Source organism: Artemia franciscana, chromosome 7, assembly GCF_032884065.1.
Source record: "Artemia franciscana chromosome 7, ASM3288406v1, whole genome shotgun sequence".
Taxonomy (NCBI): domain Eukaryota; kingdom Metazoa; phylum Arthropoda; class Branchiopoda; order Anostraca; family Artemiidae; genus Artemia; species Artemia franciscana.
The window spans coordinates 24318036-24333199 of record NC_088869.1 but is presented as its reverse complement, the minus strand read 5'-3'; the positions used below and the strand labels follow the sequence as shown (position 1 = coordinate 24333199).

Here is a 15164-nt window from a genome sequence, read left to right as displayed (position 1 = left end):
ATATATAGAAAGGGTGATCGTATAATCTTCCAAGAAGACTCGTTGGATTGGTAATCAGAAGCTTTAGTGCCCTTTTTAAGATTTAGAATGATCTAAGGGTGGATAACCCCCATACCTCAGAACCTCATATTTTCCCATAATGCATCTGGTAGAAATTTTAAGATGGCCTCGTATTGTCGTAGAAACTTCAAAATAGGCCCATTCAATTGGAAATTAAAAGGGCTAGTGCCCTTTTTGTGCCAATTCTTCATAAGAACAGAACATACTGTGCTTTGCTGAAAAAAGTATGATTGAAATGTTTTCACCTTTTCACCCAAGCTTTTGAAAAATAAAAAATTATCAAAAACCTTAAAAAAGAAGTGTCAATATATTTGAGTTTGGGGTTTATTTACAACAAGGGGTTGGTTCGGACACTGCCATTATAAAATCGAGTTTTGCGCGAAATATTCTGCCAAAAATTGTTATCAAGTATCGACTGACTTGTGCATAAGTTTCAAAAGTTTCCCAACACGCGTTTCGAAGATATTCCCTTTGAACCACTTTTTTTTTTTTTATTTCCACCAACATGTGCCAGTTTTTGTTGCTGAGTTGTCTACGCGAGTGTACAATTGAGTTCTGGCAGTTACTTCGACTTATCATATCACTAGCTACAGCTAGTCACAAATTAGATTCACCTTAACTTTTTTTCTAGATTTGTTTTTTTAGAAATGGTCAGTGTAGGGTTGATTCAGATGCCATAGCCGGGCTGGTTCAGATGACTTTTTTTTTACAGTATCCGTAATAACCCTGTTTTTATGCTCTTTCCATATTTTTTATGCTCTTTTCTTTTTTTTATCTTAAAAAATCAAGGCACAAGCTTAGACAAACTGGATGACTACATTCCTTAAGCGGAATAATGAAGTGGCTGTAGGGAGACTACTCGATTACCTTGTCTTAATCTATGCTAAATACCAAATCCCTCCGGACGCTATTTGTAACACCAAAAAAACAGACCTAGACGACATCAGTAGAGCGTGTTCAAAATGTAACTATGTTCTGTTTTTTAGTGTGATAGGCAACCATGTACCTCCAGCTTTTGTTTTCCGAAGGGTTAATTTTCAACCATAGATGCCGAAAGATGGGCACCCTGGGCGCTTTAGAAATATCACCTCCATGTCATCATCACCAATTTCTGCAACACGTGCAACATGAAAATGTTTCATTTACTGACGACGAATGTCAAGAGCACCTAGTCATCAGCAGCTAGGATATTTAAATTAAACAGTAGTCTGTTTCCGTTTCTCCGAGACTTAGAGATTTCAGAACTATCATCCATGAATATACATTCTTTAACCCATCCTCAATATCTAAAGACTGGTCAGCGACGCTCATGTTTTTTGCCTTCTTTGGAAGGGTGTTGACAACTTTCCTCTGAGATCTTGAAATATTTTCTACCATTCGCTCAATCTTCCTTATACGGTGTTTCTGCAAGTATTCTAGTTATTCCTCTTTGTTTTACACCTCTACCCTTGGTAGTTTTAAGTGGCTCGTCAGCAAATGCTTGATTTAACCAAATAAATCTGCTAGTCCCAAAGTACCCAGGGGGTCCATCTTTCCGCATCCGGGGTTGAAATTTAACCCTTGGGAAGACAACTCAAGTGAGTACTAACTGGAGGTTAGTACTTACCTATCACACTAAAAAAAAACAAAAACAGAATATGGTTACATTTTGAACACGTTCTACTGGTGTCGTCTAGGTCTGTTTCGTCGGTGTTACAAATAGAGTCCGGATGGATTTAGTATTTAGGATAGGCTAAGGCAAGGTATAGAATGATATCCCTACAACCAGTTCGTTGAAAGCACTTGCTTTAGCTTGAACTTTTGTCTTGGAGGACCAGATAGAAATCTCACTGTTCCGCTTGACGAATGTAGTCATCCAGTCTGTCGAAGCTTGTCCTTTGATTTTCAAAGATGAAAAAATGAAAGAGGATAAAATAAGGCATCAAGTGGCATGTTCAATTTATTCATACGTCAGAAATGTAGACTGCTCCATTACCTCAATAGCTAAGCCGTAGCCTACAGCGTAGGGCTAAACACAGATGCAATGTATTAGAAATTATAAACTGCCTTTGTGTTTCTCTTTGGTCTTGAATCCCCCCTCCTGGGTTAACTTGAAAAAACAGGGTTGTTTTGGACACTTTCAAAAAGTCATCCAAAACAGCCCGGCAATGGTGTCCAAATCAACCCAACAATGACCATTTTTAAGAAACTGCTTCAAGAAAAAAAATTAAGGAGTGTTCACTTTGTAACTGGCTGTAGCCAGCAACATGATAAGTCCGTTTACCTGCCAGGACTCCACTATGTACTCACATAAACAACTCAGCTACAAAAACTGGCGCTTGTAGTGGAAATAAAAAAAGCTTGAAAAGTGGTTCAAAGGGAATATCTTTGAAGCGCGTGTTTGGAAACTTAATTTCTATTGGATGCATCTAGGGAAAACACGCGTGTTTGTGTCTGGGGAGGGGGATAGCTGCGCTCTGATCACTTTGACTCGCAAAAAATGGCAGTGGAACTTATCATTACCAATCCAATGAGTTCCTCCAAAGCATATACAAACACCTTTTCTATAAGAACCTTATATGCCCCCAGGACATAACTTAAAACCCTTGCTATGAGAGCTGTACGGTAGGGGCTGTCTTCCTCACGGACAAAATTTCTGGAGCCTTTAGCTATGAGGAACAAAACTGGTTTTGATTGGATTTGTCTGGGGAAATGATGAGCGTGGGGTGGAGGGGTGGATGCTCTCAAATGGCCTTTGACTCTTGAAAAGGGCACTAAAACTTCTAATTTCAAATAAAATGAGCCCATCTGAAGTTTAAATGACTGCCCGTTCCATAAAAACCTTATATGCCTCTGGTGCATAGCTTACAATTTTATCCTCAGGGTGCTGGGGGTTGTTATATATTTTTTGACAATTTGGACAAAATAGCCAGCTCGCAATTTCTGTCAGATTTTTTTTTGGTGAAAAGAGGGGTTGTCGGGGGGGCTAGCTACCTTCCACCACTTTTGACTCTTGGAAGCGACTCAGGACTTCCAGTTCTAACCAAATGAGCCTCCTCTAGAGTTAAACAACCATTCCTTCCATACAAATCTTGATGCCCCCGGGGCATTTTAGATAGATAGATAAACTTTTGTTTTTACCAAAATTTTCATGGCACTGCCAAATTTCTTTGGTATGGTCACATTAATAAGCGACCCCCCCCCCCCCAAAAAAAATACTAATCAATCCTCTGGACTTTCGTTATACATTTTTAGAAAACTAGGTATAAAGCTCTTCGCTAACCGCTGGTGGGCACAGCGTACCGGCTAAAGTTTCTCAACAGGCAATGCAACCCTACACGGAAGGCGTTTTGTTGTAAATTGAGGGGGAAAAGGGTTTTGTGCATTGGGTGGATCAGAGATTTTTTTTCCGAAATCCATGCAGAGTTTCTCTCTTCTTTTTTCCAGAGTTTGCATTTTAAACTTTGTCAGCAGCTCTTCATACGACATTTCTGCCTGTTTCGAAACTATCATTAGAGCTCTTTTCTGAACTCTTTCAAGCCTGGGCATAGCTTATAACCATCACCCCAAGAATCTGGTTGTCTGTGTCAACCCCAACACCCTTGTTATGTGACCTTTGGATTAGTTTAAGCGAAGTGACTGTAAAATTTTTTTTGGTGCATTTCGGGGAAAAATGACATTTGGGAGGGGGGTAGCCACCCTCTGATCACTTTTACTCTTAAAAAAGGAACTAGAAATTCTCATTACAACTCCAATGGATCCCTCCAAAGCCTATACGACCATCTTTTCTATAAAAACTTAATATGCCCCAGGGCCTAACTTGCAATCTTTACCCTGAGATCTGTGGGTGCCGGGGTTGCTCCTTGAAGACATAATTTCCAGACCACCTCTGATCACTTTTACTCTTAAAAAGGGCACTAGAAATTCTCATTACAACTCCAATGGATCCCTCAAAAGCCTATACGACCATGCCTTTGGTGCTACTATGGGGATATGGGGGGGGGGGGGGGCTGGTTACTCTCAAATCACTTTTGAAGGGCACTATGACTTCCAATTTCAAGTCAAATTAGCCATATCCGAAGGTTTTACGACCACCCATTCCATGAAAACCTTGTATGCCCCAGGGTATGACTTAAAACCTATCCTTAGGTCACTTGAGGGTTGTGTCAATTTTAAAGGCATTGTTAGATTTTCTATGAACTATTTTGAACAAAATTACTCTGTCACAATTTCAATCAGATTTGTTTGGTGAAAAGAGCGGTAATCGGGAGGAGGGCTAGAAGCCCTCTATCACTTTGACTCTTAAAAGGTAACTCAAACTTCGATTTTTAACCGATTGCGCTGCTTATGCCTATTGCACTGCCTATGATTCGAAAAAAAAAATAATTTATTTTTATGAACAAGGAAAAGAGCGATTACAAAGAATTCATTACTGCCACGAAAGACATCTAATTTAATAGCTAAGCTCAGCAGGGCAAACGAAAACTACCCAAAAACACACAAATAAGTTAATTTTGCACAACAAAAAAACCTTAAAGAACCTTACTCCTTACTCCCATAGTTTTGCAGACCCTACTCCATTAAAAGATTTTATTGGTGCTAATACCTCTCTACTCATTACTATCCAACTGCTCCAACTATACGCACGCACAAAAGAGTCGTAGCAAATATTCAATGTCAGAGAGATGCGTTGAACGTCTAGAACAGACCTTAATGCTTTTTTTTGTTTAAAGAATGTGCTTGTTTACATGAAGTCTTCTGAATAACGTATATTTTCTGGGATTTTAGTTACCCTGCTGGACCATAAAAAAGCTTTATAGATGACTTGAGCATTAGGATTGACAATAGGATATCTAGGGATAGCTAAATGTGGTTATCTGGAGATTTCTATCTGAAGAGGTAACTATAAGTAAATTGTAATTTAACCCTTCCAAAGCAGTTTTAATGTAGAAGAACGCTGAATAATTATTCCTGGTAGATTTTAAGTAGGCCTTGTGCATCCGTACAAGCAAAAGCTCCGCTGCAAAGGCAGTTGGTATATATTTAATATGCCAAATTCTGTGCTTTTTGTCAAACTTCTATGCCCCTCTCGTAGTGCGTAGTCAAAACTGACACGAATCTTCAATCAGTTATCATATCCAGGAGATTGCTCTAGCTGAGTGACCAATTGATGTCGTTCTTTTTTTTTACTAGGCCATCACTATTATTTAAAAAGAAAAACATTCTGAAATTATTCCTTCGTAAATATCTTTTGATTAACCTTTGATAGGTTGCGTGCATTTTTCATTTAACAGAAATCTGTTTTTTTTTAATCTCTGGAATAATGAGATATACTAAAAATGGCCTATTCCTAATGGACCCAATACTTTATTTTATTTTTTGTTTACTCGTAAAACAAAGTCTATGACGAAAAAAACACATCCATGAGATTTCAGTGTTCAGTAAAAAATTTTCATTCATTTTTAAATGCTTCGTAGTCAATTGAATTGCAACTCATAAATCTATTCCAACTTCTTACGTAAAAAAAAACTTATTTTAAACTCATGAAACGCTGTTTGTCCTTTCAATTTCAAAAGGTTTTCGAACTTTTTGTATTGTAGCTCCACCATGGAAGAGATGTAGCCTCATCTAAATCTTGCAAATACTTACTGAATTATAAAGTAATTTACTACAAAATGTTTTAAATATTCATAAATAAAATGCAAATCATGAATTAAAATATGACAGATCTCAAATCAATATTTGGAAGACTCTCAGCAAGTTTCTGGAAAGCAGTTTTCTGGGGCGATCTATCTTCGGATCTATCTACAGCCAAGCAAAAATCTCCAGTGGCGCTGCAAAAAAAAAAGAAACATGAATAAGGCTCAAACTTATTTTTACCGTAACCAACACATAAAAGATTAATGTAACACTAATTTCCTCTTTAATGTGTGATAAATTTCATGATAAAACTTAAGTAGTGACAAAGCCTAGCTTGCCATCAGGGGCATAGTTACAGTATTTTTATTGGGGGGGGGGGGGGTAAAAGGGGGTTTGAGTAGGTGCTATTCAAGCGGTGGTGAAGAGAATTAACTATTTAACAAGCACACTAATTGGTGAATTTAAAAGCGCTACACAATACATTATAAACACAAATTAAACAAAAATAAATATAAGTGCTGGTGCTTAGCTTTTACTAAAATTGTCAGTAATAAGCTGCTGCAGATGACAGTAGTATAGCAAAAACCAGATTTTGGGTAGGCGAAGATGAATGACATATATTCTCGCCTTTTTCAGCCAAAATCACCTCTAACACTACAATATATACCTCCCTCTACATCCCCCAACCCCAAGGCCCAGCACAGTATGCTCAGTCTCATAATTGAACCATGCTCTATTCTAATAGCCCCGGGTATCATGCTATTCTTTGGCTCGGTGTGCGAAAGCACAGGATGGCTGGCTCCCAGCCCCCCATTGCACTTCCTGGCTGAAGGGCCAAGAAACGGAGATCAGCACCGCCGGTACGGGCTGTAAAGTCTAATGCCGTATCCTTTACCTTTTTTTTTTATACCTTTTATTCTTTGGCTCGGAATTTTGAATGGATTTTGACTCTGTAAGATTTAAATTGTTGTACTAAACTTTCAATAGGCATATATATGAGTTATTGTAATATTGTTTATGATCTTTTATTACATGGATTTTTTGTGTTTTGCCGATCTATGTTAATAAATAGCATTGATATCAGCGGCCCACATAAAGCCGAAACAAAAATCACAGGCAGCGCAATAGCCCCCCCCCCCCCCTAATAAGCAAATCTATAGGGCAATTTGTTTCTAAAGAAAAAGGAAACTACCGAACAAACTGGCTTGTTCTCAAGATTTACACAACATACACTTGAGTGAGTGGCGTATTAAATACAATAGCGGAAAATAAGGAGAGTGCTGAACTAAATCCAAACATTGTTATGTACATATAGGTTGTCAAAAGAGCAAAACTCGGAATAACTGAGGTTATTAAGTTGAAATTTTAAGGGAATGATGATAAATTCACTCCTCCTACCGCTACTACTACTGCTATTGCAACTATTGCTTCTGTAGCGACTACTACTAAGGATGAGGATACTGAGATGAAAATTTGAGGAAATGTTAAGGGGAAAGTGGAACTAAATCAAAACATACCACATACATGCAGATTTTTAAAAGGACGTATCAGCAATTTCTCAGGAACGGCTTACAGTATAAGGCTGGAACTTGTGGAACATCATGAGGGGGATGTTCAACTGACCAAAAGGCAATATGTCCATATTACTGTTACTTCTAATACTACTGCTACTACTGCTACCAATCTTACTCTCCAACACTTACTGCTACTACAAGTACAAGTACTAAAACAACTACTATTTCTATGACTACTGCTACTACTACTGCTACCACTACTACTACTACTACTACTACGACTACTGCTACTATAATACTTGTAAAGGCTAAGGTGAGAATTTGAGAATATTGAGAGTAAAATTGAACTGAATCAAAACACACTATATGCATGCAGTTTGTCAAAAGGATGCATAAGCAATGTCTCAGGAACTGCTGTCCATATCAAGCTAAAACTTCCAGGGTATCATGTGGGGATATTCAACTGACCAAAGATAACATGTACTTACTTCTACTGCTACTAATACTAGTGCTACTAACTTACTGATACTACTGCTACTGTATAAGACTCCTACTACTATTACTTCAGACTTTCAGGGCCACTATTACTACTACAGCGGCTACAAATGCAACTGATGTGGCTGTGACCGTGACCACTTCCAGTTGCGATAACTTGTGACTGTAATTACGAATCTTTGTGACTGGCTGTACATCCAATTGTGATTATTTTCACGGAACATCGAAGTAAATGTTTAACAAATGCAAAACATACAATATACAAGCTGATGATTAAAAGGGCACATCAGAAATATCTCAGGAACGCCTTTCGGCATAAAGCTGAAACTTTCAGGGCATTTTGAAGACTACTTAAACTTTTAGGGAATGCCGAGGGGGATGCTAAACCAAACTAAAAGACACTAAACGCATGCAGGTTATCAAAAGAGTATATAAGCTATATCTCCAGAGCGATTAAGGGTAATAACTTTATACTATAATGACACTATTGCTGCTACTAGTGTGACTACAACTGCGAATAATTACGACTATGATTATATGTGACTGTGACTATGTCTACTTGGGGCTGCTTGTAAGAATGACTACTTGTGACTTCAAATACCTCTACTTGAGACCAGAACGTTGTCCTCTATTTGCATCCAGGTTATCGATACGACTTTAAGTACTCCTGCGACTTCTAGCATTACAACAAGAACTATAGAACTAAACCAAAAGACTTAAAGGGCATGTCAAAATGGTATAGTGCATCCAAGTTGTCTAAAGGTCTTGTCTGCAACATTTCATGAATGGCTAAGGATATTATATTGTAAATCTCATGGAAAATTGAGGTGGATGGATTGTATTGAATCAATAGATTCCAGGTGCATCCAAGTTGTCAAAAGGACGTATCTGAGAGTATTTGCATTGATATCAGGAACGGCTATGGGTATTAAGTTGAAACTTTCACGGGACACTAATAGGGATTTTAAACAGAATCAAAAGGCGCAATATGCATCCAGGTTATCTAAACAGCCTATCTCCAATATTTCATGAGAAGTTAGGGAAAGATATCAATTTGAAACATTCAGATATTTTTGAGCAGATTCTGAATTTCAGGACACTGTGTGCATCCCAGTTCTTACTGGGAATAGCTGAAATTATTAAGTTCAAAATTTCAGGAAATATTGAATGGGATATTAAGTTAAATCAAAACATACCATATGCATTGTAGCTGTCAAAATAACATGCTTGCAATGTCTCAGGAATAGGTGGACGTATTAAGTTGAAACTTTCAGAGAATGTTGAGGACGTGGTTGAACTTCATCAATATACAACTTTGTGTAGTCCGGCATGGACAAGGATGGTAAGTTGAAACATTCAGATTTGGATGGGATGTTAAACGTAAGTTACCAATATTTCTACCATAGTTGTCAAGTGTGCATGCGTAATGTCTGAGTGTATTGACTGGTTGGTGGTATTTAGTCGAAACTTCCAGGGGATGTTGAACTAAATAAGAATATCCATGTGCATACCGTTTGTTAAAATGGCTGGTACAATTTCTTGGGAAAAGTTTAGGGTATCAAATTTAAAATTTCATAGAATGTTGAGCTAAATCAAAGATACTATTTGCATCTCGATTATCAGATTGGGCATCTCTGTAATATCCCAGCAATGGGTAAAGGCACTCGGTCGAACATTTTAGGGAATGTTGTGGAGGATGTTGAAATAAATGAAAGTAAAATTAATAAGAAATAATAAATTAGAATCATATTTAATTATTACACCAGAGATGTGAAGAACTGGATAAACATTTGTTCGATTTCCAATAAATTAAATTAGATATTCAAGTCAAACTTAAAACTAACAAAAATCACTCAAACAGGAGTATAGCTGTTGCCCCCTTTCCCTAACCGGAGAATTCTAAGGCCTATTGTGTTCTTTGTGCTTTTCTGAAATCGTATCACATTACAAACATTTTTGTATATTTAAAATATTTAAAAATGAAAAAAAATTACCGCGAAATAGAGTCTTGAATTTTTTAGTTTTCAACAATTAACATCATTGTACATCATATATTCACTTTATTTTCATTAGTTCTTTCCTATCATCTTGATTATTATAGTTATTTATTTTATATTTGTCGTCAATGCTTTGAAAAACAAAAGCAAACCGTTCAAGACACATCCGGTTTTTAATGAAACGCAAATGACACAAATTGCCTCTAAGTCAATAGAAATTCCTGCAAGAAGATATGTTTATTAAACTGGTAACCTCAAGGAAAAATTGAAATCTAAAGAAGTAATTAGCAAAACACGGCCATTAACATCAGGATTTTTTTTTACCTGTGAGGCACGTGCTCTCCAAATGGTATCATTGTGTGTAAATGATGAATGGCTTGGTTATTGGAACAAGGATAAGCAACATACTGTTCTCCTCTTATTGTGTCGGTGAAATATTTTATTGACTTCCAATGACTACAAAAACCTAAAATTGGAAAGCAAGATAAATGGTCAGTGTAGGGTTTAAACATGACTAAAATGAATTTTTTTAGGCCTAAATTAGGTTTAATCTTGGTTTCTGTTACCAAACATCTTAACTTCAGCTCAAAAGTCTAGACCAGAAACACATGAAAAAATAACATTAAATCTATCTATAACTCTGGGTCGCTATTACAACTTATTTGGGTAAATTATATACCTCTTCTTTGTCATCTCTGTCAGATTAGACTTTTACGGGTATAATTTCCTATTTTTCAAGATAATGATCAGATCTCTTTTCCTGCTTAGCCATGTTATGTGTCACCTTTGATAGTTCTGAAATTTGAACCAAGCAAAAATCTCATACCCTACCACTCCCCCGTCCATTCTTAATCCTGAAAAAAAAATATTAAATTACCATTGTAATTCTCCGTTGATCTTGTTATGATAAATACGTTTTCCAGCAACTCAATTGACTTCCAGTCATTAAACCATCGTGATACACTAATTTTACAAAATCAGAACAGAAATCAGACAGAAAACATTAAAAGTTGAGAAAACACAGGTCTTTTAACTTAAAGTTTTCCTGTGGATAAACTTAGGGATATCAATTTTAGTCCATTTTAGAAGAGCTGTGGCCTTACGTCAGAAAATGAGGTTTATCAGCTCCTAAGGAGTTCCGAGATTGAGAAGAACTAGAGTGTTTTGTTTTTGAAGAAACTCAATCCATGGATAGATATTTTTCAATTTATTCATTATGTTTATCCCTTTTCTTTGTTTATTTTTGTATTCAGAGATTCAAATTACACTCCTATTGATTGGGCGTATTGAACTGCATTTGCTACTTTTTAATTTCTGGTGACATCATTCGCCCAAGGTTAAGAAGGTATAGTGAATAAAAAAGGATTAAAATAAAAATAAACTGTGAGGAAACAATGAATTTAATTGTTCAAAGGCTCAGGACCTTTATCGGCACAAGGAGAAAGAATAAGATGAAAATTGATCCCCCTCCCTCCCATGTTTAACTCAAAGGACCACAGAGAATAAGGTAAACACTTGTGGCGTAGAAACATATCTTTTCTTGTGTTATCTTTATCGAATTTAAAGGCACCTTTGCCGTGACTCGAAACTAAATAAAATGCTTTACCAACTAACAACAGCTCGGACATTAAGAGTTTTAAATTTACCAATTGCTCCATTGTGAATGCCTGGTCTTCCACAGCCTGGTTGATTGTCTCCTCCATTAACGTAGAAGTCGACATCCCCAAGTGATTGCTGTATGCCAAAATGCCCGTATTTTGCAAGTCCAACATCTGTATGTACAACATCAACAAATGTGGCATCACTGCGATGTAATCTTTGGGTTGGTGGCAGGATTTTATAGATTGGGCCAGCAGGGTCAAAAGCTAATCAAAAATATCTAGTCTTATCACTCAAAAAAATATGTCAGAACTTGGAATAAAAAGAATAATTTCACAAATTATTTTCATGCAATTCGACAATCATCAGTATACTACGTCGCTTAGAACTACAAAATACTTTTTTTATTATTCGAAATTTAATATTATGTACATTTTTCAAAAGTCTACAATATTTGTATGTGTCCAAAGTTTTGGATCGTATTTTATGTTTCTATGTTTTTCGATATATTTAAAAAAAAATTCACTTTTGAAACTTCTTTTTCCTTCAATAATAAAACTTGCCTTAAAAAAAATCAAATGTCTTCCTAATAAGCATTTATTTTTAAATTTTTCTCTAATATTAAAATTTGTTTTTATTTCAAGTTTTTCTTTCCATTTTTATTTCAATTTTATAATCTTAATGGCCAGCTAAGTCTGAAATAACTCTATGGTTGAAAATAAAATGACGCTTAAAAAGACAAGGTTCAAGGTTCTTTTAATGTAACCAATATATACAAAATATTAGGTAACTCAAGGCTGAGAGTATAGCTCGAATGCAATTCCGCTGCCTTAAACAGACAAGACAGTGCACCTAGGAATCTAGAATAACAGCAATGTTTAGCTGTTCCAGGTGCTGACTTGACAATAACCACTAGTTGATCAGCATATGTATATAACTTAGAACTGTAATTCTAATCATATAAATTAATTACTTTTCTATCTTATTTTCTTACGGTCTATATGTTTAAATTTGTCAAAAATCTCAAAATAGATTTTCATGTTTCCAAGCTTTTTGGTATATTTTCATACATCTCTAAATTTTTTAATCTCTTTTTTTAAGTTTTGTGTTGAAAAAATAAAATATTTTTCTAATAAATATAAACTTTTGAATTTTTTAACATTAAAATTTCAGTTTTTATATTCTTAACAGAAAGCTAGGACTAAAATAACCCTGTAGCAAAATGACACTCAAAAAGGCATGTGTTCTAATGCAGTCACTATGCTACTATTTTAGCCGAAAACAAGGTATTGTGGATCTGTTTGAACCAACACTGGATGGGGATTTTTAATATATACTAGCTGTTGGGGTGGCGCCCCCCTAGCCCCCCTGCGCGCGTAAGTCGTTACGCGCCATATTGGTTAAGCGCCATTGTAGTTGTGTCCCTGTGTCCCACCTGTGAAAAAAGATATATATATATATATATATATATATATATATATATATATATATATATATATATATATATATATATATATATATATATATATATATATATATATATATATATATATATATATATTTAACTACATAAAACTTGCGAATATACAACATTCTTGGCTGTCCCATTGTCTGTGCATATAAATAGATTGTCAGGTTTACCAACTCTTGAACATGCAACATATAATTGTCCATGGGAAAAACAATCCGTATTCAGATCTATACCTCATTATTCTAATGATTGCCCTTGAGCTTTGTTGATGGTGATTGCTAATCGAACATTCCCTGTGTCCCCGTCGTCATTTATATATCCCCTGTGCCCCCCGGCCTCCCCGTTGTTGTTGTTTCCCTTTGTCCCGGTCGTCATTTTTGTCCCGGTGTCCCAGTCTGTAATTTCTCTTTGAGTGTCGCGGTCGTCATTTATATTCCCTGTGTCCCGGTCGTCATTTTGTCCCGGTCGTCATTTGTGTTCTGGTGTCCCGGTCTGTGATTTCTCTTTGAGTGTCCTGGTCGTCATTTATATTCCCTGTGTCCCGGTCGTCATTTGTGTCCCGGTGCTTTGTTGATGGTGATTGCTAATCGAACATTCCTTGTGTCCCGGTCGCTTTCTCTTTGAGTGTCCCGGTCGTCATTTGTATTCCCTATGTCCCGGTGTCCCGGTCGTCATTTGTGTCCTTATGTCCCGGTCCGTTAATTTCGTCAGTCGACAAACATGACGTCAGTCGACACACAAACATGACGTCACTCGACACACACACACACAACTTATTTTTATATATATAGATTGTCAGGTTTACCGACTCTTGAACATGCAACATATAATTGTCCATGGGAAAAACAATCTGTATTCAGATCTATACCTCTTTATTCTAATGATTGCCCTTGAGCTTTGTTGATGGTGATTGCTAATCGAACATTCCCTGTGTCCCCGTCGTCATTTATATATCCCCCTGTGCCCCCCAACGTCACCGTTGTTGTTGTTTCCCTTTTTCCCGGTCGTCATTTGTGTCCCGGTGCTTTGTTGATGGTGATTGCTAATCGAACATTCCTTGTGTACCGGTCGCTTTTTATTTGAGTGTCCCGGTCGTCATTTATATTCCCTATGTCCCGGTGTCCCGGTCGTCATTTGTGTCCCGATGTCCCGGTCTGTAATTTCGTCAGTCGACAAACATGACGTCAGTCGACACATAAACATTACGTCACTCGACACACACACACACAGACAACTTATTTTTATATATATAGAAGACTGGATGACAGAGCGGGACCGTCCCCTCTCCTATAACTAGTCCGATTTTAAAGAAGTTTTGTAAATGAATGTATTACTTCGTGTTACGTCCTTTAATTCAAATGGTGTGTTAGGGAAATTACCTGTACTTCATAGTTTTTGAATGAAAAATCATCGTTATTATGTCTTCAAGAACACCACCTCCTTGATCATTCGTTGAATCTGCTTTCTAGTTTGTCTACTCAGCATGATATTTTTGCTGTTCCCGCTACACCGACTGGTGGGCGTCCCTCCGGTGGTTTAGCTACTATTTTACCCAAGTCTTTTAATGCAACTATTCTAGCAATTGATACAAATTTTTTAGCTTGTAGCTTTTCAAACGTAGTTTTAATTAATTGTTATTCTCCGACTGATTACCGTGATGATATTTCTTTTGATGCGTTTACTCAATGCTGTTTTAATCTTAGACGTTTTGTCTCTAGTTTACAGTCAAATTTGCGTACTTATATTTTAGGTGACTTTAACTGTGATCCAAACATAGCAAATGAAAGGGGTACAATTTTATCATCTTGTCTTCCTAATTTTTCTGTTTTACCGAAGTCCCAGGATTTTACTTATATTCATTGGATTGGTAGTACAACTAATATTGATCATGCTTTTTCTTCTAACCCAAGTGATCCTTTGCCTGTGGTTATTGTAATCGAAGATTTCCCCGTTAGTGACCACATGCCGCTTCAGTTCCTTTTACCCCTTTGCCTTCTCGTCCTTCCCCATTTTGTTTTAATTGATAAAAACAAAATGGGGATAAAATGTTTTAATTGATAATGTTTTTATTCCTGATAGTTTGGATTCAATGGACCGTAATCCCTCTTTGAGTATTAATTGTCTTTATTTTGAATTAACCCATTGCTTAAAGTATGGTGCTGCGGCAGTTTTTCCTACTAATAGGATAAAATTGGGCGCGCAGAAACCTTTTTGGAGCCTCAATCCTTTTTTGGTAAACTTTAATAAGGCGACAAAACAAGCGTATTGGGAATGGCGGGCGCTTGGTAAGCCTAGAGACTCGCATCCAGCTTTTTTGCTAATGAAAAAGAGAAAGGCCGAATTCCAAGCGGAGCTCCGTCGTCATAATAACCTGATCATAGAAGAAGCTTCTTCAAAAACTGATAACGA

The 15164-nt window shown here is 36.7% G+C and overlaps 2 protein-coding genes across 2 annotated transcripts in view; both read right to left on the bottom strand.

The window, feature by feature from the left end:
• Positions 1-3149, bottom strand: part of LOC136029633 (pancreatic lipase-related protein 2-like) — a 111448-nt gene extending 108299 nt beyond the window's left edge. Inside the window, exons 1-2 of the mRNA XM_065708134.1 lie at positions 3034-3149; positions 1667-1674 (exon numbers count right to left, since the gene is read on the bottom strand). Coding sequence (XP_065564206.1) covers positions 1667-1674; positions 3034-3149 — 124 coding nt within the window. The remainder of the gene's footprint in view (positions 1-1666; positions 1675-3033) is intronic.
• Positions 3150-5705: 2556 nt separating this feature from the next.
• The window catches only part of LOC136029632 (uncharacterized), a 10320-nt gene continuing 861 nt past the window's right edge, over positions 5706-15164 (bottom strand). The window contains exons 2-4 of the mRNA XM_065708133.1: positions 11332-11550; positions 10010-10151; positions 5706-5873 (exon numbers count right to left, since the gene is read on the bottom strand). Coding sequence (XP_065564205.1) covers positions 5753-5873; positions 10010-10151; positions 11332-11550 — 482 coding nt within the window. The 3' untranslated portion in view covers positions 5706-5752. The remainder of the gene's footprint in view (positions 5874-10009; positions 10152-11331; positions 11551-15164) is intronic.